Source organism: Alligator sinensis, unplaced genomic scaffold (genome assembly GCF_000455745.1).
Source record: "Alligator sinensis unplaced genomic scaffold, ASM45574v1 scaffold134_1, whole genome shotgun sequence".
Classification (NCBI taxonomy): domain Eukaryota; kingdom Metazoa; phylum Chordata; order Crocodylia; family Alligatoridae; genus Alligator; species Alligator sinensis.
In genome coordinates, this window is record NW_005841920.1 from 130,372 (window position 1) to 155,517 (window position 25,146).

General features: G+C 40.8%; 1 protein-coding gene across 11 annotated transcripts in view; it reads right to left on the minus strand.

Moving 5' to 3' along the window:
• The window catches only part of CORIN (corin, serine peptidase), a 352,509-nt gene that overhangs the window by 105,271 nt on the left and 222,092 nt on the right, over positions 1-25,146 (minus strand). For all 11 annotated transcript variants that reach the window (XM_025198376.1, XM_025198378.1, XM_025198372.1 and 8 more), the window contains 4 exons: positions 20,437-20,544; positions 12,325-12,438; positions 7,921-8,031; positions 6,167-6,296 (listed from right to left, as the gene is read on the minus strand). In XM_025198376.1, coding sequence (XP_025054161.1) covers positions 6,167-6,296; positions 7,921-8,031; positions 12,325-12,438; positions 20,437-20,544 — 463 coding nt within the window. The remainder of the gene's footprint in view (positions 1-6,166; positions 6,297-7,920; positions 8,032-12,324; positions 12,439-20,436; positions 20,545-25,146) is intronic.

Sequence of the window (25,146 nt, forward strand, 5' to 3'; positions counted from 1 at the left end):
AATGTAGCATCTGCAACCTGTGCTGCATGGACCACTGGCTAGACCTGCCTCGGCATACTGACCTAATCAATTCCCTGTCACTGCAGGGACTTCAGGAATCAGTGGCAACTTGCTTTTTCCATTTCTCTACTGCGGCCTACAATAGACCACCAAAACGTTAACAACTAAGTAAAATTGTAGCACACAATATGGGGTATCTGGATGAAATAAAATTATCTTTGATATACAGGATGTCAGATGAGATAATCTAATGATCCGCTCTGGCTTTAAACTCCACAAAATGTAATACTCAAGCTATGGAAATATTTGTAGTCTGGAAACATTTCCAGTCCAAAATGTCTAACATTCTTTTCACGCTCAGGGAAAATATATGTACTGCTAAGAAGAACACTTAGCATAACTTGAGTGGTCTAGTCCATTTACTAAAGCTTTCCAAATAATGCTTGGAATTTAAACAATTTTCCACAACGTAATAACACATCACTTTGTTACACTGTGACAAATTGTGGAAAAACACAATGTTCATGGAATTAATATTGACTGCCAGCCAGGAAAGTGGCCTGAGGGTAGTACCATAGGCACAACAGAATTATCTTTTATGTTGCTCCAACTACTGGAGGTCACATTTAAAATGTTCATGCTTCCAACTATACTGATATTTTGGAATCTGTCACTTGGAAATGTTATTTGTGTATAATAGGTATCATTTGCTAAATTAATCCAACACCACTCAGTATCTTCATTATTACATGTTATTCATTTGCTTCAGGTTAATATAAATCTGAACAATTAGAAATATCCGCAAACAGTTAGAAAGCCACTGCTTTCAAGTTTTAAAGATGACATGGCATGGGACTTTTCATCTGGGAACATGCTACTAAATACAAGTATTATTTCTATCTTCAACAGCTTTATAAAGAAAAATACCACATGGTACCTATCACAGTAACTGCAAGCTTAAGAAGTTTGAACTTTTGAATCCAACATATATTATTTGCTCTAAAAATAAACAGGAGAGCTACTAAATCAATTTCAGTTATCATCATAAGCTATTATTAAATAGACTTGCATACACCTGGTGCTTTCTGTACAATGGCGCCACAAGACAGAATTTGTTTAGATCTTTAATTGTTTGAGGGAAAATTACAAAATATTTTCTCTTTAAAATCCCTTTAGGATATGGATTATTATGAATGTGCATGCACAAGAAAAACCTGTTTTGCTCAATGTTGGTGCCATTCTGAAATGTGAATATTGTGAGGGAAAATTATACCAATGTTTCCAGACTTACATTCTATGTTCTAACAAAATGTACAATCCTTTCCAATTTGTATCTACTCAAAATAAGGCTATATTATCAATATAATATTACCATTCTTTTGCCACAGCCCATCTTACAGCTAATAAGTGAAATAATTTCAAGTAGCATGAAATCCTGAAATCTTTATTGCATTATCTAGGCCAGTGTGGGCTAATCTTTTTGGCAGAAGTGCCACAAATTAACTCCACACCATCCCTGAATGCCGCTCTGATCCCATTCTCCTACTTGATCCGCTGCTCAGCTTTCTGCTCCTTGCCTACTGCTCCCTGACCAAACTGCTGCTCTGCTTTCTGCTTCCTGCCTTATCTGCCATTGTGATGTTTGTCCTCTCCTTCAATTCATTGTGTGACATTTGTGACATGTCTCATGTCTCAGGTTGGTTACCTCAATTGCCCTGCCAACGTGGAAGGTATTAGTATTGGTGATGTCTTTCCTAGAAGCCCAATTTATAGACAAATTAAATATACTATATTTATTGAAGTTCTTTCTTTTTAGAATTAGTTCTGGTAAATACATTGTATTCCTTGTGCAGTTTGTTTGTTTGTTTGTTTGTTGGACAATCTTTTGCAGGGACAATGGTGGCTCCAACATAGTAAAAGTTGAAAAATAAAAGAAAACTTTAGATAAATAACATAACTGTCTCAAGAGTATAAAGGAAAACCACTGCTTTTGATTTCAGAACAATTATTAAAAGAAATTAGAATTTCTATTTAATATATTAGAATTACCATATTTTCTCACCCATAACCTGTACCTTTCTCCCCAAAACCAGCTAAGAAAAATTGGGGGGGTATATTATATGCAAGGAAAAGAGATCCCCATAAGTACAGACATTTCACAGGGGGTGAAGATGCAGCAGTGTTAACTGCTGCAACTCTGGGAGCCATAGTAATGAACGCTACCACTGCTCCCCACCACTAAATGTCTGGACCTGTGGGGAAGTTGCCTATGCTCCCTGCATCTGCATGCTAGATTGGGCCAATACGCGGGGCTGGTCTGTGACCAGACTCGGCATGACAGGTCCAACCTGGCACCTGGCCCCAGAACTGACATGCTGGGTCTGACCCTGAGCACTGGCTCTAGGGCTGCATGCCAGATCAGACCCAGCATGCAGCTCCACAGTCAATGCAGGGTCCCAGACTTGATGTGCAACCATGGAGTCAGAGCATGGGGTTGAACCCAGTATGTGGCTCCACAGCCAGCATGCAGGGTCAGACTCAGCATGCAGTCCCAGATCTGACATGCTGGATGGGTCCACAGGCCCCATCCAGCATGTGGGGCTGGCAGCAGACTCTCCAGCAGGCTCAGCTCCCTAGCTGCTGTCGCTCACTTAACTCAGTCAAAGATTTTTTTTCTTTCGGGCTCTCCTTTAATCAAAATACATATTTTATGCTGGGGCTTGCTATATGCAAGGAAAAACTGGTATTATTAGAGGCAGGCATGGGACACAAACTGAGTCTTAATCTTAGGTTTTTCAGTCTCATTAAATGGTTACCTACCACTTCAGCAGGCAAGTTGTGGGGAGGAACAACAGGAGAATCAACTAACCCATCTCCTGCTACCACAAAAGTTCTCGTGGTACCAGAGAGCACCATACAATGCACAGCACAGACATGACACTCAGGGGCTCCCCAAGTCCAGCTTCCCCAAAAGAAATCTCTGGATCTACCCCCGAGTTGACATTCTTATAAAAGAGCTTTGAGACGGCAGAAAACATTTGTCTTACATGCTGCCTCAGAAATGACCTCAGTGGGAAAACCTCACTGAAAGGACAAGAAATTGTAAATTTCCACTTGCATTGTTTCAAGATCATTGTCCCCATGGGAAACAGAAATGCATCTTGTCCTTTGGTAAAGAAAAATATTCCATTCCAAACTTCCTGAGATCCAGGGATAAAATGTTGATTCGGAACCCTTTGACCTGAACATTTTTAATGTCTGTACTAGGTAACTCTGTTAAAATCTATAATTATCCACTCTTCCTTGTATCAACATTCATATCCTTTTTGTGTATTATTAACTCCACTTGTAAGGAGACAGACATGTTCTATAACCGAAATCCAGTATGTCTTAATCTCTGTAACATTTTTTCTTCAGCAATTTGCTGCAGTTTAGAAATATACAGAGCCCAATAAAAGCAATCTGATTACAAATACTTTCTAGCGACATTGGCTAACAGTCTGGTCACCACAAACAATAAGGGGGTAGGTACTGGAAAAACAACAGGTGCTGGATTGATACTGCAAGCGATGATCATCTCCCAGCTGCTCTTAACAGTATCAGTTTTAAGATTGCTACGTGAGCACTCATATCTGAGTTCAAATTTTGCTTTCATGAAATTTCTTCTATACTTGTTTCAAATTCAGCAAATTGATTTCCTAAAATACCTCCAGAAAGTAAATACAAAAGGGGCAAGAACATCACCAAGATAAATCCATTTTTTTTATTTCGGCAAATATATACAGAACTTCTTAAAGTATTCTTCAGAATCTAATTTAAGCTAGAGCAATTTTAGAGGACCTCTGTGATTCAGATGTAACATGAGCACTCAATTTGGGACTCCAGAAATCTTGCATGACACTTGTTATTATATCCAAAACAACCAGAAAAATAGTTCCTTCATTCAAGCATGATTTAAACAGAACTCTGCTTTTTATATGCATATTTCAAAGAGGAGCTGCTTTAAGAAGTGTAACGAAGATGACCTTTATCAGTGCAGAGATTACTTATGAGCTTTACTGGACCACCAGAAAAAATGTACTTAATATTGGTTTTCAAGATTCTGTGATTTATATCTGTCTGCTTCCTGCATTCATCCTTCTTCCATACATATTTAAAACTAGTCATATAAAAAATGTGGGATTTTACATTTTCTTATATCCTTGATCAGCTCAAGTTGTTGAATAAAATATGAGCTTTGTAATATGCCTTCATCTTTGCCTTAAGATTTGGTCATAAGAAGCAGTAAAGAGAAGGATCCAGGGACAGATCTCCTGCTACTGCTCTCAGGCACTACAGAGATCTTGACAATGGTGGCAGGATTGGTCTTGAGGCAGTTTTACTGCCTAATTTCCAGGCTTCCTGCAGTAGGCACAGGTGAACATTAGGGCATGCTTCATAGCAGTACTCTCAGGAGTACTACAGAAGTGGTATATACATGCTTTTAGACGTGACTTTTTAGAGCCACATAGATAGCTACTAGAGGTGTGTGAAGTGGGCCATATTCAATTCCAATTCAGCCTGATTCGGAGGACAGTGATTCGATTTGTTGATTGAGATCAGTGTCCTGATTCCATTTGGCCAAATCTGAATATGAAGATTGGATGCTGATTGAGAGAATCAGTAACTCAGCCATAGACACAGATTTTAATGTTTTTTCTACATACCTCAGGGTACCAGGTGTGGCTCATGAACGCTGAGATGGTGGGGCAGATGGAGCATCCTACAAGAATGCAGGGGGCCCCCCTGTGAGCTCGGCGGCAGACCTGGAAGTGGACCGAAAGTATTTCTGGTCCACTTCCGGGTCCATTGCTGAGCGCATGGGGGACCACCCCTCCCTGTGCCCTCCCCCCCACCCAGCTTGGCAATTGGCTTTGGGCGTACCCTGGCTGTGCCCCCCTGACCCAGGAGGCACCAGTCGCTGAGTAGGGGGGTGAAAGGGGAGGTCCACCACTGCTCCCATGGTACGCTCCATCCACCCCACCACCTCAGCATTCACAAGCCACCCAGTACCTTAAGGTATGTAGACAAAAACATATAAAGCTGTGTCTATGTCTGAATCGTCAAATCTCTCCGAATCTAGTCGGAGGGTTCTGATTCGATTCAGAGAGATTAAAGGGTCTCCCGATTCAATTCGGATTTGGAGATTTGGCCACTGAATCGGGCCAAATTTACACCAAAACAAATTAGCAACGAAAGCTTCGCACAGCCCCAATAGCTACTAGGTGAAACAGGATTTGATGCCTTATTAATAATGGACCAACAAATGTCTTCTAGCCTGTTCAGATGGCAAAAAAGTGGAACTTCACATCTGGGACATTAATCATGACCAGCAGACTTGATTTTAAATGTATGTCTTCAGATACTAGTCACTAAAACTACCTGCCTACCTAAGACCCTAGATAGATGGAGGGAAATATTTCTGTGAAAAAGAAAGGAGTTGCAGATATTGGCACATTATTCTTCTACTTTTACCTCTTTGTAAGAGCATTAGAAACAGGAAAGCTAAAATCCAACTTTTTAGCACAATATCTGATGATAAAACTTAGACAAGAATAATAAGTGGGGAAAAAAAACCCTCTTGGACACCACCAGGATAACCAGTTGGTTCTGAGACAGCAAGGAACTGAGAAGAATAATCTGCATTCCAGAAGATAGCCTGGAATTAAACCTATTAGAAAATCACCATAAAACTAAAACATGAAGAAGATACCAATTATTTTTAGTATATTTGATTGGGCACAGTGTGGAATAAAAGTGTTAGTAACTAGCAAACAACAAATCTTTTGATATAGATGGCCAGAAGATTAAGGAGCACTTGGTAGCAGCACAGTCAAGTGTATCTGTACACAAAGATAACATGGTATAGTCCAAACACTGCCACCTTTTTCATCTCACTTTTTAAACTACAGTTGTAGCATGGTTGTTTACAAGTGCCTGAATCAGAATGAGTTTTCACTTGGCAAAAGTTCAAAGAATTCCATCAGCTCTTTCCTCTGGAAGACATTTCTGTGCTCAGATTAATCTTGTGCAGGTCACAATGGCCAGTATCATTCACAGACTCAAGTAAATTCCACCAGCCCAATCATCCTGGGAATTCATCAATACTACAAACTACTGACCTTACCCTAAACCCATTTGATTGCAGGCCAGCTGGCTTAAATTTTCTTGCCACTCGTCAGCACAAACGTGGTAATCAGTAGCTGACCTGTGAATAGTCAGGAATGTCAAGAAGCTCATGTTTTTAGACAGGCTGACTGCAACGAAAAAGAAAAATAACCTAAATATTATTTCATACAGTTGCTATTTTACTTGTCACATTGTAAATAAAAGAATATCCCCCAACATGCCTTCCAGTAATGCAAGTTACTGGCACTTTTGTTGCCTCCGCTATTTTTATTTTATTACTGGAAAAGATAGCAGCAGTGGGCAGTAGAATCTAGGTAGCCCTGGTCAAGATGATACATATGATACCAAATAAGAGAGACATCCTGAAGTCTAGAAGGAACTGAACAAGACTGAGTCACTACCACTTTACAGGAAGGGAGTGAAATAACTCAGACTGCCTTATTCAAGTTTAACAGAAACTTAGTCCACATCAGTTTAATTAAAATCATTGAGATTGGTGGATGTGTTATTTCATGTAATAATTTATATCAGAATGTATATGTATATAATAATGTATATTGCTCCTGGCACAACAATATCTGAAATGGAATACAGAAATGGAGGGAAAAAAAAAAATCAAGAACTACTACATAAGAAAAAAATTAAGGACCATTCTCTGCCATTATTGCTGTCCCTTCTCTCCCTAACCCATGTATTGGTTTCACATGTGGGTGTACTCTGAGTACACATTGGAAAGTTCTAAAATGGCCAAAAAATGCATTTGTCCATTGCAATGCAAAAATGCATTGACACAGATTTGTGCCTTCTCAAGAGCTCTGCTGTTCAGTATTGGTGTAATTTTTCAAGATACAATATTGTTATTTAAATTTTGTTTCACGCCATTTCTTAGTTAATACTAACATGGATTGTTAAGCATTTTCCCTTTGCATTGTCATGTTTTTGTTTTCCTTATCTAAGAATCAGTGGTTCCTCCATCCAGTTATTAAAGGGCAGGTGTTGCTTGGGTATATTACTGCATTGACCAAGTAAGTATGTACACGCTGTATTCCTAAGCATTATGCATAAAGAATGTTTGGTTCTCAAAACCACAGAATCACACTCTCTTTTACATTAAAACGTAATTTTAAAAAGTAGCTGAATACTTACGAGTTTTGACTAGAAAAATTGATTAGTTCTAGTCACATCTCATATAGAGTGGAACCAATTGCCAACTGGTAGAGAGAGGGAACATGGAACAGACCACAACAATCCACAATATCAACAACCCACACCCTGCTTCTTTTCAATACTACAGCTTTTATGAGCATAAAAGCTTATAAAAAACATGAGGGGCTTCTCCCTGGGTGTTGGTACTGCGGGTGAATTTTCAAACTGCCTATTCTAAGCCTACACCACTAAAGACAAAAGAAATTAGAGGGTGTCTGAGACGAAATCCAAAGAGTACAGAACTGGGAGTTAGTCAGTTCTAGACTTGAACCTCTTCACTATCTGTTTTCCTTCTCCTACAGCTCAAGTTCATTTGAGAAGTTCACTACAGCTCTACCTTATCATTCCCCACTTTTCTCCCTCCTTCATCCTTTCCTGCTCCTTGGAATATGCTTATTCTTTCCAGTTAAACTTTCTGTTCCCTTTGCCCACTTTAGGGTTTGTACTTTCTTCCAAGCTCCAGCCTCACCTTGAAAATGAATGTTCTAAAACCCCTAAAATTTCCATCTACAACAATTCCAGCCAGATGTACAAATGACAACTTACCACAGTTCCATTCATCGGAGTTGTCACTGCAGTCTAGATGCCCGTCACACCACAGGTCGTGGGGCACACACTCATGATTAGCACATTCAAGCTCATCTTTCTTGCAAAATGCTGTCACAACAAATATAAATTTGAAGATGCTTCACTCCAAAAAACATACGACTATCAGAAAAAAAACATACTAAGATCTGATGGGGTAAAGAGACAAAGTGGACTGGTTCATCTATATAGACTCAGATACAAAATTGGCTAGGGGGTGGGAAAGATTCTGCTGACATAAGAAATGACTGAACCCCTCCCCACCAGTTAGAAGTGATCTGTGGGAGGCCAGCACAATCCTGAAGGTGGGCACTGGTGTCTGGAAATGGTATGGGTTAGGGATGCACACATTCATCCCTATAATGCAGATTCAGTGCATTACTACCAGCCTAGTTTCATCCATAGTCCTATCATCATAGAATCTGAGTCACTCACTGTTTGTAAAATGCATCTCTATGTTGTTTTTTTTGTGGAATTACACTAAAACTAACCCAGAGCATGGACACACCTAACCATCATACAGGCAGTCCTCAACTTAGGCATTTCGATTTACGGCAATTTGCACTTGCGGCACTCCACTATTTATACCCATGTTATCACTTACAGCACTGGATCCTTGCACTTGCAGCACTACAGGCAAATTTACAATGAGAAAAAGAGGGCAGCAAAACAAACATCCCTGGATCAGTTTCTCAACAAGCCATCAAGTGGCCCTAAGTCTCCCCAAAGAAGCCCTTCTGAATTCCATGACCCTGATGAAGGTGTTCCTTCAACTTCTGATTAAAAAACATTTTATGTGATTAGTTACTGTATTGCCCTGTTTAATCGATTTATATACAGTACACTTTAGAAAGCTTTGTACTATAAAGTGTGTATCATTTATAGTAGATTTAAATATTGTGTTATATGGTGTTATATAAAAAGTTGGCCATCAGGCCCTTGGTCAGGAAAGAACCCCTATTATAACACTGTTTCTGTGGGAAAATCAGATTCGACTTGCATCGTTTTGACTTATAGTGCCTTTTCCAGGAACGTAACCCGCCATAAGTGCAAGGACTGCTTGTATTGTCTTATGTGGGCAGGTAACTTATTGCAGTTCAGTTGAATCTGCTGTAACAGTCTCTTCCATCCACTCCATCTCATGGTAAATTGAAGTTAAATGGCAACGGCTTATAAACCTTTCATTCAACAATAAACTATTGCACTTTTAGTTTCCCTTATTATGGAATAGGAGCAGACACGTGAAACAGTTATATGGGAGCAGCTAACACCCTTTTACCAGTGGCAAGTCCCCATCCCAGGAAAGCAGTATGATCATTTTGCCACAACCCCAGATACTTTGTGAGCCTTAAACAGATATCCCACAGATCCTTTATTCCCCTCTCCCACATAAGAAAATTTGAACCTCCTTGACAGGCAAAGTTCTTTGAGTAGGTGTGATATCTTTTATTAGACCAACTGAGTAGCTGGAAAAAAGTTCTTGGCAAACTTTCGGGTGCAGTCACCCTTCTTCAGGCATAGGGAGTTTTTACTGTTCTGAAACTCCAAGAAATGAGAGAAGCTAAAAGTCTGGTAGGATGTCAGTGAGAATGTAAATAGGTAGAAATTAGAAAGAACCTCCTTGACATACTTAAAAGCCAAAAGTATCATCCTCTTCTTTTTCCAGATGTGGAACTGAGCAACAAAGAATCTTGCTCCAGGTCACAGGCAAAGGGTATAGCCAAGCCAGGGACTGATGAGTCTCCTGAATTGAAGTACAGTGTACTAACCATACAAGGTCATCCATCAGCCAGTTCAAATTCAAAAAGGATTTTAAACCTTTCCTGAACCATCACAGAATCCCAAGGAAGGAAACAGGTGCAACATCTCTGACTTTCCTTGGTGCACCAGAGCAGATCAGCACAGAAAGGTATAATTACTGAGTATTGTATAATCTTAATTAATCCATCTCAGAGACTTTGCCCTTTGTTTTCATTCAAATGTTTATATTTTATTGGTTTAGAACAGGGGTGTCAAACTCATCCATCCCTGCAGGCCAGAGGAATGGTGTGGGGCCAGTCTCTGGTCTGGATCAGCCCCACAGACCAGCCCCACCTTCTGGATCCAACATACGTCTTGCAGTGGCTGGAGCAGGCACTGGGTGTGGTGCAGTCCTGCTCCAGCTGCTCTGGGGCTGTGCTGCCCTACTCTGAGACACAAGCTGGTATGGACATCATGTGCAGAGCCATCCAGTGCGCCCTGCATATGGCCTGTGAGTCAACTCAGAGACCCACAGACAGCATTGGCTAAATGATAAGGCTCTGCAGGCTGTACCTTTTACATGTGTGGCTTAGAAAGTATCTATCCCTCTGCAAGCCAGACACTAACCTACAACATGCTAAAACAGAACTGAGTGTACATGAAAGCACTCATGATGAAAGGCACGAAGGACTATTAACTGATGCTGTCTACAGTGACAAGCACCCATGTAATTTTTTAGTTGGGGACAAAGCAGTCCAGGAAAAAATTCAAGCAAAAGTTAAATCAGAATAAATCTTACATTGTCTCCTAATGAAGCTCCTCAACAGGCTCTGGAGGATCTCCATGGGGAGCCCTCAGCTGAGCAACCTTTTCTGCTATTCCCATTTAATTCTGCTCCTTACAGCAAAAGTAAGGAAGGTTGCTGCAATGACAGAGAACTAGTTTGGGACTCAGAAGACCCAGATTCAATTCCTTGCTCTGTCACAGACTTCCTGTGTGACCTAGGGCAAGTTGCTTATTATCTCTGTGCCTCAATTTCCTGTCTATAAAATAAGGATAAGGAGTTTCTCCGCACTGCACCTCTCTGAAATAAGAAGGTAGATTAAAGGCTGGCTGTGTGGCTATATTTTATTAGTATTGGGAGTAGTATAAATAGGACTGGTAGAGAATGACTCTTGTTCTGAAACACTGCAGTTAATTGCACATACATGTAATGCTTGCACTTATTTCTGTCTCAGAACACTCACACATTTACAAACTATCTTGATTTGCACCTAGAAACAAGCAGGCCAAACAGGTTTGAACATTGAAGCTACACACCCTGTTAGGAAAGAGCCAGTTTATTCTGGTCTAGTAGAGCTTGTCATTGGTTTTCTAAAAGCTTGCTTGGGAGTCCATGCATATGGACTGCTTGGAAGAAGGATGATCACCACCTCATAGCCAGCAGCAGATAATAAAAGGCACTATGGGCCACTTCTCAGGTACCACAAAGTTGTAAGCCATTTTGCTCAAATGTATGTATGTGCCCTACAGAGGTGGTACAGACTGCCAACGAGCATTACAAATGACAGGGAATTTTACATCAAAATGGTGTTGGGCACTGGGTTTTTTTGCCCAAATTAAAATCCAGTTTCTGCAATGGAGATAAAAAAAAATACTGAACTATCAGAATTTCCCAGAGGAATTAAATTCTGATTTTCAATCAGCTCTGCTGAGCCTAATTTCTCTCCTAGGCAGGTTTAGTCACAACCAGTGCCTTTTTCAGATCACTATCTTGAAAAGAAGCCAGGAGTTTTAATAATGTCAAACACTGAGCTTGCTCAAAAGGAAACAAAGCAGAGTACCACTGCCATTTTCAAGAAACTGTAGCCAAAAGCATCTCAGTCTCCTCTACTGGTTTCTTATATGCACTGGAGGGGTGGGCAGCAAAATGGAAGCATGCACATCTGCTGCCCTTCCAAAGCTGCTCCTCCTCACCCCAACCCACTGATCAGCTGTGTAGTGAAAATGTAATCAAGTCAGCTCCATCCTATGACCAACTTCTTATTGGGTGCACTACACACAGCCATTATCCAGGCCTACAAGCTGAGGCTTTGATACGCTTCTATGAGTACTACACTGGGCATCATCATATTTCTCTGATACTCATTGCAACCTTAGCTGCAGCAAAGAGGAGAAGCCAACAGAAACATGGGAAGAAAGGACTTGAGCTGTCAGGGAGCAGAAATATCAAGGGGAACAGAGGCAGACTTGAAAGTTATAGAGTTATAGTGAAGTGTTAGACAATGAAGATCTGAGCAGCTGTTGACCACATGAAGGGAGTTGAGATACAGGGTGAGACAGAGGAGTCAGGAGTCACTGGGAATAAGGAGAAGCCAACATGATTTAAGTGGAAAGGAGGAGCCAGGCAAGTAGGGAAGAAGTAGACAGATGGACCCAGGGGAGCAGAAAAGTGGAGGGTGGCAGAGCATACATGACAGAGAGGGACAGTTTGGCATAACAAGGGAAAGGTGCCATTCTGCCTTTAGTGGGCATTCTCCAATAGCTTATCCTGGATTCCAAAATCCTAGCCTCAAAATGCTCCACAAATTGCAGCATGCATTAACAAGCTGTTTAAGCACTTACAGCAGTTCTTTTCATCCATCTTGTCAGGGCAATCAGGAAAGCCATCACAGATCATGGTGTATTTGATGCATAACTTCTTGGCGGGACACTCCCAAAGACCTCTCTCTTTACAGCCTGGACAGAGAGAGCCAGAACTTTTAGTGATTCCATGTTGTGTTGTAGCATCCAGTCTCAACAGCCCTTTTTCACCTCCAAAATATGCTCTATTTGCAAGATACATTCTAAAAGTCATTAAATGATAATTATTGATGAGAAGGAAACAGAAGCAAAATTGTTATAATACAGGCATGTTCAAATGGATATGATATAAACAATGTTCTACTAGTCTTTGACTAGGAACATTCTTACCTTATTCATACCATATATCAATTGCATATTCATATTACATCCATTAATTTAGGCCTTCATGCTGCTTCTGAAGTAGAGTTGTAGAAATATTTCTAATCCTGGATTCTGTCAAGTTTTATTCAAAACTAAAAGGACAATGTTCAAAATGGCAAACTGGACCTTCTTAACCTGAAGGATCCTGGTCCTCAGAACACTTGGACCTCAGTATAATCTGTGTAACAGAGGGCACATCTACACATGCATTTGCTCCAGCCTAGATTTACTGTGCAGTAAACTACTGCAGAGTAAGAGTACTTAGGTGGGTGTCTACACATGTAAGGATTAGGGACCAGATTTGCTCCCAGTTCCCTGCAGCCCTGCAATCAGCCCCTGCCACCACTAGGGGGAGTTCCAGGCTCATCCTGGGTGCTAGCCCCCTGCGAGCACTGGGCCAGGAGACAGCTGTCTACTGGCTTGGGGGGGGTGGTTCCTGCTGCTGGGGTGGGAACAATGTCCCCCTGCCCAGGCAGCAGGGAGCTCCTGACCTTGGGTCCCCAATCAGTGGCACAGGGCTTGGAAAGAGCTGCAGGGGACGGGCAAGTCCAAGCCCTGCCCCGATCTGCCAGTGGGGCAGGGGTCTGAGACCTACCTCACCCCTACAGCTCTTTCCAATCCCCGTGCCTTGATCACTTGATCGGGGCATGGGGCTGGGACCTGCCCCAACCAGGACAGTTCCTGGGAAGCCCCAGGCTGCACAGGGAAGTTTGCATGTGCAGCCCGGAGCTGGCTGGGGACTGCCCAAAACAGGACAATCCCCAGGCACCTCTGGGCTGCACTGCTTTCCCGCATAGCCTGGGGCTGGCTGGGACCTGTCCTGGTCAGGGACAGGTCCCAGCCAGCTCCAGGCTGGGCAGGGAACTGTCCCCATGTAGGAAGCTCCCAGCCCTGCTCTGTGATTCGCTTGCTCCCAGCCCCAGTTCCATGACTGCAGAGCAGGGGCTGAGAACAAGCTCCCAGCCCCCACTCTGAAATTGTGGAGCAGGGGCTAGAAGCTCCCTGCTGCCAGGGCAGGAGGACATTGTCCCCACCTGAGCACACAGGCAGGGGCTGGGGAGCTTGTTCCCCACCCAGCTCTATGAGCATGGAGCTGGGGGAGGGAACAAGCTTCCCCGCCTGCTCCCCCACCAGCTTCTTGCTCAGAGAGCTGGGGGAGGAACAGGCTCCCCTTTCTCCACCAGCAGGGAGCTCCCAGTGACCCTTATCTCCCAGCAGCAGCTCCACAATCATGTGGTTTAGGTTTGCAGACCCTTATCTCCCAACAGTGGCTCCATGACCATGGGGCCACTGCTGGGAGAAGACTAAGCTCCATGGTCATGGGGCTCCACTGCTGGGAGATAAGAGTCTCTCAGCCCAATCCCACAATTGGAGAGCTCAGGCTGGGTAATACGCATCTCCCACCAGCGGCCCCTCAGTTACAGAGCCACTGCTGGGAGACAAGGTTCTCCCCAGCCTGAGCCCTGCAACCCCGTAGCCACTGTTGGGAGATAAGGGTCTCTCAACCCCCACTCCCTAATCGGGTTGGTGGACTGAGGTCTGGGAGATAAGGATCTAGGATCAGGGTGCTTGGAACTCCCTGCTGCCGGGCAGAGGGGCATAGTCTCCACCTGAGCTCCTGTGGCAGAGTCCGTCACAACAGCAGGCAGCTCCCGGAGGCACAGAGCTATCTCCTGACCCCTGGTGCATGGCTGACCAGGAGAAGATTTTGATCCTGACCAGGCATCTACATGAGCACTGCAGCGCTGTTACTAATGCCAAGTAAATTTACTACTTGCATTTGCAGGTAGCAAATTTACTTGGTATTAGGGAAGTTTACTGCGAAGTAAACATGTGTACATGTAGACACATATGCTAACTTCTCAGTAAACTATCCTAATGGGAAGTTAATTGTCTCGTGTAGACACATTCAGAATGTAGAAATTTTTTTCCCAGAAGCACTGATGTAGAAAGAAGAGAAATGCTAGTTGTATTTGGCACACAAACATGTAAAAAATATTTTTGCTTCCAGCAATCTGATATTGTACCATGTCTTAAATGGTAATATAGATTCACCGTTGCCAACTATATGCACCTTCCTGAAGGTTCATCATTATGCAGCTAACACAACCAGTGTCTCCTCCAAGTGACATTAATTAGCTGCACTGGTTTCATAATAAATCACAATGAACTTCTGTAAAACTGTGTCAGAGTGTTTTGATGGCAGATTCTTACCCAAAGGCAGTAAATTAAGAATGACATTCATAAAACATTTATCTTTCTTGTTTAATGTACCCTGTTTTCTGTAGGCAATAATTAAAGCATCTCATAGTAACACCACAGTTTATGGACAGATAGATTACTTTGACACAGTAAAGTCTTGGTGCATCACTGACACAATAAGACAGGGGGCCCTAATAAAAACAAATGATGATAAGCAGAATCCTGATGATTTACTCTGCTGATATTTATTTTAAAACAATATAAGTCTGGCTGATTTGTTTAATCCAATCAGTAGCTGATCACACTACTTTTCACCATTAAAAGTTAACCCAAGTTCAGGTTCAGGTGATTGGCCCACATGACAAAAACTGGTTTGTTTCTGGGAGGACATCTTTCAATGGACTGGAAGGGATATTCTGGATTTGGAACTACCATACAGAACTGCAAGTCAGTCAAAGACAGCAGTTATCGAGTCAGGGAAAGGACATAAAAGTTTCTAAGATTTGGATGTTAAAAAGTAAACAGATTTATGAAAGAAACATTATCTCATATGGCTACTGAAAAAATTAATTTGGTTTCATCAGTAATGGTAAGCCAGCATTCTGAACAAATAGCGTTTTCCTCTTCATTTGCATCTTAGTTAGTAAGCTCCATTAATAGTGTTATTAGCTGTATGGAGAGGAATAACTGGCCTTCCTGAGAGGTCAAGCACTGCTGGGAGAAAAATGAGCTTGATTATAATGAATAAGAATGAAGCATTATTAATTTATCCTCATTCTCTTATAGTTAGCAATTATTAATGGCTGAAGTGATTATAGGTGGGGCCAAGAAAGCAATGGTCTGAGGCAGGTTATTATCACCACTCACATTAGGGTTAGTTTATGGTCCAGATTCAATTCCAAAGCAAGTGTGACTTTTGGGTTGGAGGTGCCAAGATCTCAAAGGCTGAGTCTGTCAGACTCCTGCCCTCTCCTATTGAACATATTTTCCCTCCAAAGATACAAGTCTGAGGATAGGGAACAGGATGAGTAAATACACCTCCCTGCACCCAAAGAGATATATCTTGTGCCTCCTAATCCCAGCCTGGACTTTTGCATTGTAAAAAAAGAGGTGAAATCATAGAGAACTAGGGCTGGAAGGAACCTACAGAGGTCATTTAATCCAACATCCTGCCTGAGGCAGGATCATCCCTATCCTGACCAAATTCAAGGTGTTTAATAGTTTAGGCCCAGGCTATCTAGAAGATTTCCAGGAGTGCCTATACATATGCTCCAATGTGTTCTGATTACAGTGTGTCTGAACAGACCCAATTAATTGAGTTCCAATTAAAATGCTCCAATGTGCTGCAGTGTCCTTGTGTATTCAGCATCCTGCACTGAACGAGATTTAGTTAAAGTGCCCCCATGGCCATTTTGAAATGCGGGATACTGAATACATGAGCTGTTGTGGTGTTTTAATTAAAGCAGCTCCTGAGAGCCGCTCTAATTCAAATGCTCCCCTCTTCACTCCCCAGAGCACGTATATAGACATTCCTGAAGTCATCATGCTGGAGCTGTGGCTGATGATACCTCCCAACTCCTTCGTTACAAAGGAACTGTCCATTACAAGGAGAAAATTCATCTGTGCAGGGAAAAAAACAAAAAAAAAAACAACTTTGTTGGGGTTTTATCCAAGGCCGTGGAATGAATTCCCATGGGATTTACGAACTGCCTCAAATATCACTTTCAATTCCAAGTGCAAGACACACCTCTTTGACCTTGCCCTCAGTAACGATCACGTGTAGATCATCAGGCAAGAAAATTAAAAATACATTTTAAAAAATACCTTTAACAAAATTTTCCCCAATGAGAGGAAAAAGGTAGAAGAAGGAGACATGAATGCTAGTTACACTGCTTAATGTACTTCTGCAAGGCACTCAGATACAACAGTCCTTGGGACACTGTGTCAATGCATTAATGCTGTTTTTATCTTGAACAGAATAGAGGTGACCCTGCTAGAACAGAAGTTCTGCATGCAAATGTGCAATTTTTTATAAGTTTCTATGGAATAAGAATTTGTTATAACATTTTTGTGATGTTAACGTTTATGGAAATGGAAGTAGAAAAGCTATTCCATTTATACAAATTACATTTCAAATCCTAATTTTGATTGAAAATAGTGATACGTGTACTATCTCTTTGTTCTCTTTAAAATGTTATGTTAACTAAAATTTGGTTATATTTGCCATACCCATTGAAAACTGTTGTTATTGGAGTCCTTAGAAATAATAACCATGGCATTCTGGAGTCCTTAAGAATAAAGACCTCAGATAAAACATTATAGTAAGAATGCAAGTAAAAGAAGGACAACGATGATTTTGAAAACTATTTCCTCCACTTTCATAGCACTGTTTGACACTATTCTGCTACCTAGGGTATGGACAAAGACACATTTGTAACACAGCTTTAAAAAAAGAGAGAGGAGCTGCTGCTTTTATGTGTGTACATGGCCTTATAATATATCATTTATTTTAGACATCTAACATATAATGTATTTCTCTATAAATAAATCCTCTTTAACTAATTGCAAAACATATTTAAAAAATAATAGATCTATTATATTCTGAACTAGCCACTTACATAAGGCAAGTACAGCGATCTTTGATTTTTGTCCTGCACACAAAGAATATGAATGAGCCAGGGACAGCAACTTCTGGAACTCTAAAAGCACTGGCTGTTCTTCAGTAACAACATTATCCATGGTCAATGTAATGTCACTCTGACAGCTGTAATTTTCTAGCAGAGGCAGTTTTCCATATTTATAGAAGCTGATAAGAATTCTGCTGATTGCTAGTGACATTTTGTCTAGACCAGAAAGAAAATCTTTCTACTAAAGAAATTCATTTTATATATCAAAGCAATATTTCATACCTTAAAGTCCAGGAGTATAAAGTGATTCTGAAAGATGTACAGCTATTATAGTTCTCAAGAATTAAGACCAAGTGGCAACAGATTTTGAATGGAGGCTAAACAAGAAAATTGATTAATATATTTTAAGGGCAGAAGGGACCATTGTGATCATCATGTGTATCCCAGGAGAACTTCTTGAATTAATTCCCGTTTGAAGTGTCGTAATTTTGGTTGTGCTAGGTCAAAGTTATGCTAAGCCATAGTAAGCGACAGTCCTGAAAAGCAGTGTGGGAGAAAGGAGCCTTCTGACTGTTGGATGACCCAGTAAGAAAGAAAAAAAATTATAAACCCGCATTAATGAGCAAAAAGACACTGAAGAGAGTACAAAAACAGCAGCTAAAAATCTGAGGACAAATGTAAAAGTTAAAACTCACTAGTGAGACAGAGATAACAAGGGCATTGGCATAAACTTGGCAAACAAAAGAAGTAGAGATGAACTTCTCTACAAAGAGAAAAATAAGAATTGGCATAAGACAGAGGGTACTCAAGTATAAATGCAGGAGTTGGGAGGTCTGTACTCTGTAGAGACCTAAGGAAGTGCGAATAACTTATGGTATCTCTACCTATCAAAGGTAAACTTCACTAAGTTGGACTGACTGTTAATCAGAGAAACTGGTGTGCTGTTCAACGACAATAAGCTTCTCTGAGCTTTTGACATTGAGCATGTATCCAGGTTGTGTTTTCTGCATGACCTTCAGGATCTGAAAGAGAGATTGCTAGCACTGGCCTTCCAGAACATACCCTAGACTCCAGCAGTCTGTATATCAAAAGCAATAGCAACCAAATAGCACCCAAAAAACACTCCACACACCTTAGAGCAATATGAAGTAAAGCATGCAGTTTAGAAAAATATCCAGTTTTGATTTTAAAATTTCCAGTGACATAGATTGCATCACAAGCCTTAGAAAATGGTTTCAATGGTTAATTATTTTGCTGTTAAAAACTGTACCTGATAGAAAAATTAGTAAATCTGCATTTATCCAGCTTCAACTACCAGGCACTGGATCTGGCTATCCCTTTGTCCGCTAGATGGAAGAGTACTTTATTATCCCTGTGCAGTAACTTTCACACTGCAAGGAAACCTCTCCTGAACCTACATTTTTTAAGCAAAAGCAGTTGAGCTCTTTTGAATCCTTCACTATGGGGCATATTTTCCAATCTTTTAGTAATTCTCATAGTTCTTAATAAATGATTTCCAGTTCAGTAATACCCTTCTTGAATTGGAGGAATCAGAACTGGACATGGTTGCAGCTGCACTAATGCCAAATTCTATGCCCGTCAGATGTTAATATGGCACAACTGGGATGTGAAGAATTTTATGCCAGATCTCCAAAACTGTGCATCCAGCCATGCCATATGATTTTTGGGAAGAAGCATAAAATTCCTCAGATCCCATTCGCAGAACTGCCAGAGCCAAACCAGTTAGCCAAAACCAACCTCTGGGGCTGCCCTCCTGCTTGGTCCTCATGATCAACCAGCCACTGGTTTGCCATTTTATTGCACCTTACATTGGCTGAGCTTGTGCCATGTTGCAATTTATTAATTAACACATTAAGTATATAATAAATGTAACATCTGCCAGGGCCCTGAGATATCACTCCTCTGGAAACTCTCCAATGAATACAGCCAAGAATCTACATTAACTGAAAATTAACTGGGTCCTTTTCTACCTCCCAAGGGATTTGCTCATTACAGCTTTGCCCCAACACATATCCTTGAATTAAGTATCAAGAATTCTTTTACCATGAAAGAACCCATGAAAGAACCCTGACAAATATCTGACAATAACACTTGCAGATATACAAATGCTATTCTTGTGCCTGCTTCTGCAGTCTGACAAATGAGAAATAACATTCTTGATATTTGCAGCATAGGAGCTCCTTGCAGTCACACAGGTTAGACTCCTATGAGGTCTTTGGCTTAGGTCTGTATATCATAAAAAGAATGTCAATGTGTAAAAACTGAAAAATTAATTTAATTATTTAGCACTTGATTTGCCACTGAATCCAGTTTTACCTCACCGAAACTCTACCTGGAACAACACAATGGGGAATGTTGCCTGCAACATTATTTTTTTGCTGAGTACTAAACCAATATTCATTGGGTGCATCTACATGTTCAGGCATATGACTTGGATACTAAGCATTTAGTTTAGTACTTCCTTCATAAAGCACTAACTAAACGTGCAGTACCTAAAGTTACTGTGCAGTAGCATCAGTGCACACTTATTTAGTGACGCTTACTGTCATTAGCCTAATAACACTGTGCACTAGGCTATTAGTATGGTTTCTGCCATGACACACTACTGCCGTGTTATTAAGCCAACGTGCAGTAAGCGTCTTGTGTAGATGCACCCAGTGTCAATTCTATAATGGGACTCTCACACTATCAACCTCAAAAATGATGTTGACCTTCAGAAGGATGGCTGAGGCCTGCATTATTTTTTCAACAAATAATTAGGATAAAAGACTAATATTTTGATCATTCAGACAGTGTGTTGAACTATATAAAGGAGTGGAGCAATGCACTTTTCTGCCCCTCCAGCTACACTCTTTTCAGTAGGATCTTTTAATGTATTTACCACAGCTGTCCTCGTCGCTATCATCCTCGCAGTCAGCCTGACCGTCACATCTTCTGGAGGCCAAAACACACCTCCCAGAGCGGCATTTGAAATGACTCGGTGAGCATTCTGTCAATAACAACGAACATGCATTATTTAGCATATTGTAAAGCCAAAATCATTACACAGTCCTTTTTATCATTGTGACTGAGGTTCTGAAAGGCTACAAGATAGGGAGAAAACTGAGGGACACTAATTTGGAAGTGTGTAGAACAAAGCTCTCCAACTGGTGGCCCACAGGCCATATGCAGCCCCCATGAGTTAAGCTTGAGGCTCCTGCTCAGCTGTTACTTCCATCATTGCTATTGTTGCTATGGTGGCCAGGATTTCCAGACTACCCCCTCCCTCCTTTGGTTTTCACTTCCTGCCCCTGTAGGTAGGGCAGGGAGCCACATTCAGTCCAGAGGCTTCCTTTTTACACACTGCCATCTCTCAAGTTGCAAAGCTCACCACATTATTGGCAGATATTACTAGGGCTAAAGACACAGATTCTCAAGTTACTTTACTTGCTAGTGTTGTGTTGTACAAAACAGTGTGCAGTGTATTGAGATAACAAATCACATTTAGTGATTACATGGGTTCTTTTTTAAGATCATCATAGTCCTTTAAAAATAGTTACCGATTAATCGACATATTACCATGGTTATTATTTATTAAATAGGATTGTCACAAATGCCTTAACTAATATAATGAAAAGCTACATGAATAAGTTATTAGGAGGAAAGCTAGCATGTAAATTTATAGTAAATCAGCTGCTCTGACAACTGGCCATGTGGAAGCTCTTTCTTGAGGTAAGAATGAAGTAGCTTTCCCTTCAGTAAAAATGGCAATCTACCTTACACTTATCACAGGGTAAGAATGTGCACTTGGGCAATTACTAGGGAATAGCTCTAAGTTTAACCATTAGCTTTCCTATTGGTAACTTGTTCATATAGTCATGCCTAAACTCAGCAAGGTCCAACCTTTTTGGCCAGGAATACCACAAATTAAGCCCTGCACCCTCCCATTCTGACCCCTTCCCTTACCTGCTTTGTTGCTGTGCTTTCTGCTCCCTGCGTCATCATTGTGCTGCCTGCTCTCTCTCTACTCTGCCCATGCCACTTGTGCCTTAGCTCACTTAGCTGCTTGTTAAAAACTTGGCCATTAATTCATTGAAAGCTAGGCAATTTTGCTATTCAATCGTTTCATTACCTGCTTTTATTTTCTGTGATTTTAAACAGTTTCTTAAATACTTTTTATAACTATCTAAAGCACCATACTAAGAAAAGTTACTGATAAAATTAATGTGCTTGAGAAAATACAAATGTATTTCATTTACTTTTAAAGAAAAGAACTGTGTTAACTAACCCACTTTAAACCCAGCTGTAAAAGTAACTGAGTTCACTAGGCATGCCATTTTGAATTCACAGCCTACTGTTTGGGGAAGTTAAGTGATTCAGCATACTGCAGTATCCCTGCCAGCTATAGTTTGTTTACATGGGCAACATGCCTGTATTTTTGGACTCTTGAAAGGCTCTCAAAAGCCTAATTTCTTTTGTTCTAGTTTCCTTCAGAAATATATATTATAGCATTTCATAGTCTTACAGTGTTTTAAATGTTTCAGGGAAGACTTCTCTCTTCCTAATGAGCACTGGCAACCCATCCAGACAATGTGAAATATGAGCAGTGATTCTGCCTAAGGACAGCTTTGGTAGCAGTGCCTTCCAAAGCAATTAGGTTATTTCTAAAAGAGTAACTAGTATGACAAACCTCTCTTTTGATTTGTTTTACAAGGGTGCTTAATTCATAGCATCACTAACAAGATAATAAGGGGGCAGACAGGCAGTCAGCCCAGTAGTGAGGATCTACCTAATTAATTTAGTTATGCAAGTGGACACATACATTTGGAACCCTTTCAAAAGGAGAAGTTTCAAACCAGCAGCAGGTGGTATGTTCTCACTGTTATGTGGGAATGAGCTGAGAATAACTCAAATGTAGCAGAACTGGCTCCAGCCCTATTTCATCCAGGTTTAAAGCTGGGGAGGTGCTTTTGCTACATTTGAATCAGACAACAGTTAGACTATACCAGTGGCAGCCCTTTTGAAACAGTTCCAAACGTATGTGTGTTCAGACCCTTAGATGTTATTCCTAAATGAAGTCTCTTAGTAAGCGCACACAATCTCTAAATATTTCACAGTAGTTTTGAGTGTACGATTTAAAATATATCAGTTACTGCCTGCCATGGTGGAGAGAGTCACAAGGTAATTTATGCACTTGAGAATAAAAATGCATTATTATTCCACAACTAGGTTTATCACTTGGATGTCTCATGCCACAAGTTTGATTTTCCTTCCCCTACATACTACCTTCTAGCTAAGGATGGTTGCCTCTCCATCACCACTATATTGCTGCATGGCATAACTTACAGCTGAATTTAACTTCTAGTTTGTTTAGCTTCTCAGTGGATGTGTCTACATGTTCATTAATGTGCAGTGCCTACTGCAGATTAAATTTAGTACTTGTATAATCAAGTACTAAATAAATGCACAGTAGGCTGCTGTACTGCACATTAATCTATTGCATGTTTTTGTGTGAGGTTTAATGCACAGTACTGTTCCTTAAATGTCTCATGTAGATGCACCCAGTATAAACTGTTCATACTAGTTTATAAAGTGTGCATGTGTACATGTATAACGGCTAAAGATCCAGTTAGTGTGTGTGCATGTGTGTGCAACTGCCAAAGACCCAGTTAGTGTTTGTGTGTAACTACCAAAAATCCAGTTAGCATGTGTGTGTAACTGCTAAAGATCCAATTAGTTTATATGCGTAACTGCTAAAGACCCAGTTAGTGTGTATGTGTGTGTATAACTACCAAAGATCCAATTAACATGTGTAAGGGTCTGTATGTCTGTTTAACTGCCAAAGATCCAGTTAGCACATGTGTATGTTACAGTGTGCATGACCATAAACTGCACCTGACTAGCAGGCCTGATGGCAATGTGGTGAGACTACTCGTGGCAGGATAGCTTCTATAAAATACCACAATGTTGCAACCTCCAGAGTAGGGCGAGTATAGGGTGCCTCAAAACCCTAGCCCCACTGCCTTGTGGATATTCCTTGGTTGGAAAAAGGCTAAGGGACATCACCCTGAGAGAAACGTGCCCTCACTGAGGTATTAGGCAGTCAGCAAGAGCTGTAATTGTTGCTTTCCAGGAGAAATTACAACCATCAAGGCACTGAATGTCTGGACTCAATCTGGCCTTGTATCAATGGTCTAAAGTGGGGATGGTAGGTCTAGGGCAGCCTCTACTCCTTTATACTCTTGCCTGTGTATACACACTGAAGGTCTCAGTGTGATCTATACTGGTCAAAATGATATATTCAAGAGAATGGTTACAACATATTCTAGCATGGGAAGCCAGCAAGAGAAAGGAGAAGGCAGGGAGTAGGCTTTGATATTAAAAATAGCTTACTAACATTCTTTGCAGACTATTCAGTGAAAAAGTTGAGGAAGCAAGTTTCATAACTCAGTCACCAAGGCCTGGGAAAACTTAAAAACTAACATGTACTATGCTGCTGTAACAGCGTTTGGCAAAAAATGCACGAAAAATGCAGAATTGATTTGAAGAGCACTCTGAAACCCTTCTACCACTGGTTGAGAACAAAAGAACAGAGCCAACTAACTATAAGAAATCTCCCAACATCATAACCCTGGAAAATCTGAGAAAGGCTCAAAGAGAAATGCAAAAGGAGGCTAAGAGGCATGCCCAAGATTTTCAGCTGAAACTCTGTGATGATATTCACAAAGCATGTGAAGCAGGTGATAGCTCCGGAATACACAAAAGCATCAAACAAGGAATTGGTCCAGTCAAGAAGAAAATAGCTTCACTGAAAGACTTAAATGGAAATGTCATTACTGATAAACAAAAACAACTCGAGCACTGGATTGAACACTATGGAATTCTATACTCAAGTGAGACTGAAATCAAACACAATGAGCTTGAAGGATTACTACAAGTTATGATAGATTTGGACAAAGAGCCTACATTTGAAGATTTGCAGAAATCCATTAAATCAATTCTTGGATACAAGGCATCCAGGAATGACTGCTTGCCTGCTGAAATCTACAAATGTGCCAATGGCTAATTACTTCAAAAGTATATTAAGTTATACTGCTCTGTTGGAAAGAGGAAGTAGAACTGCAAGATTTCACAGATGCTGTTTGTACAATTATACAAAAACAAAAGAGTGACAATTATACAGGTATCTCCCTGTTTAACATAATTGGAAAAACTGCCACTTGCATCATGCTCCCTAGGTTGCAATCTCTAGGTGAAAGAATCTATCCAGAAAGTTAATGCAGTTTTTGCTCAGGACACTCCACCATTGGTCAACCAATTGCAAGAGAAGTGTAGAGAAAAACAAATACCACTGTACATAGCCGTCATCAATCTGATGACAGCCTTCAATACAGTCAACAGGCAGGGCTTTTTTTTATTTTACTGTATCTGAAGAAACTGGGTTATCCCTCCAAACTGCTGAACATCTTTTGCTCATTACATCAAACTATGAAGGCAAATGCAGCGTGTGAAAATAAAGAATCCAACACCTTTGACATCAACAATTGGGTGAAACAGGGGTGTTTCTTAGCCTCCGTGCTAATACACTTTTTAACATCTACATTTCATTCCT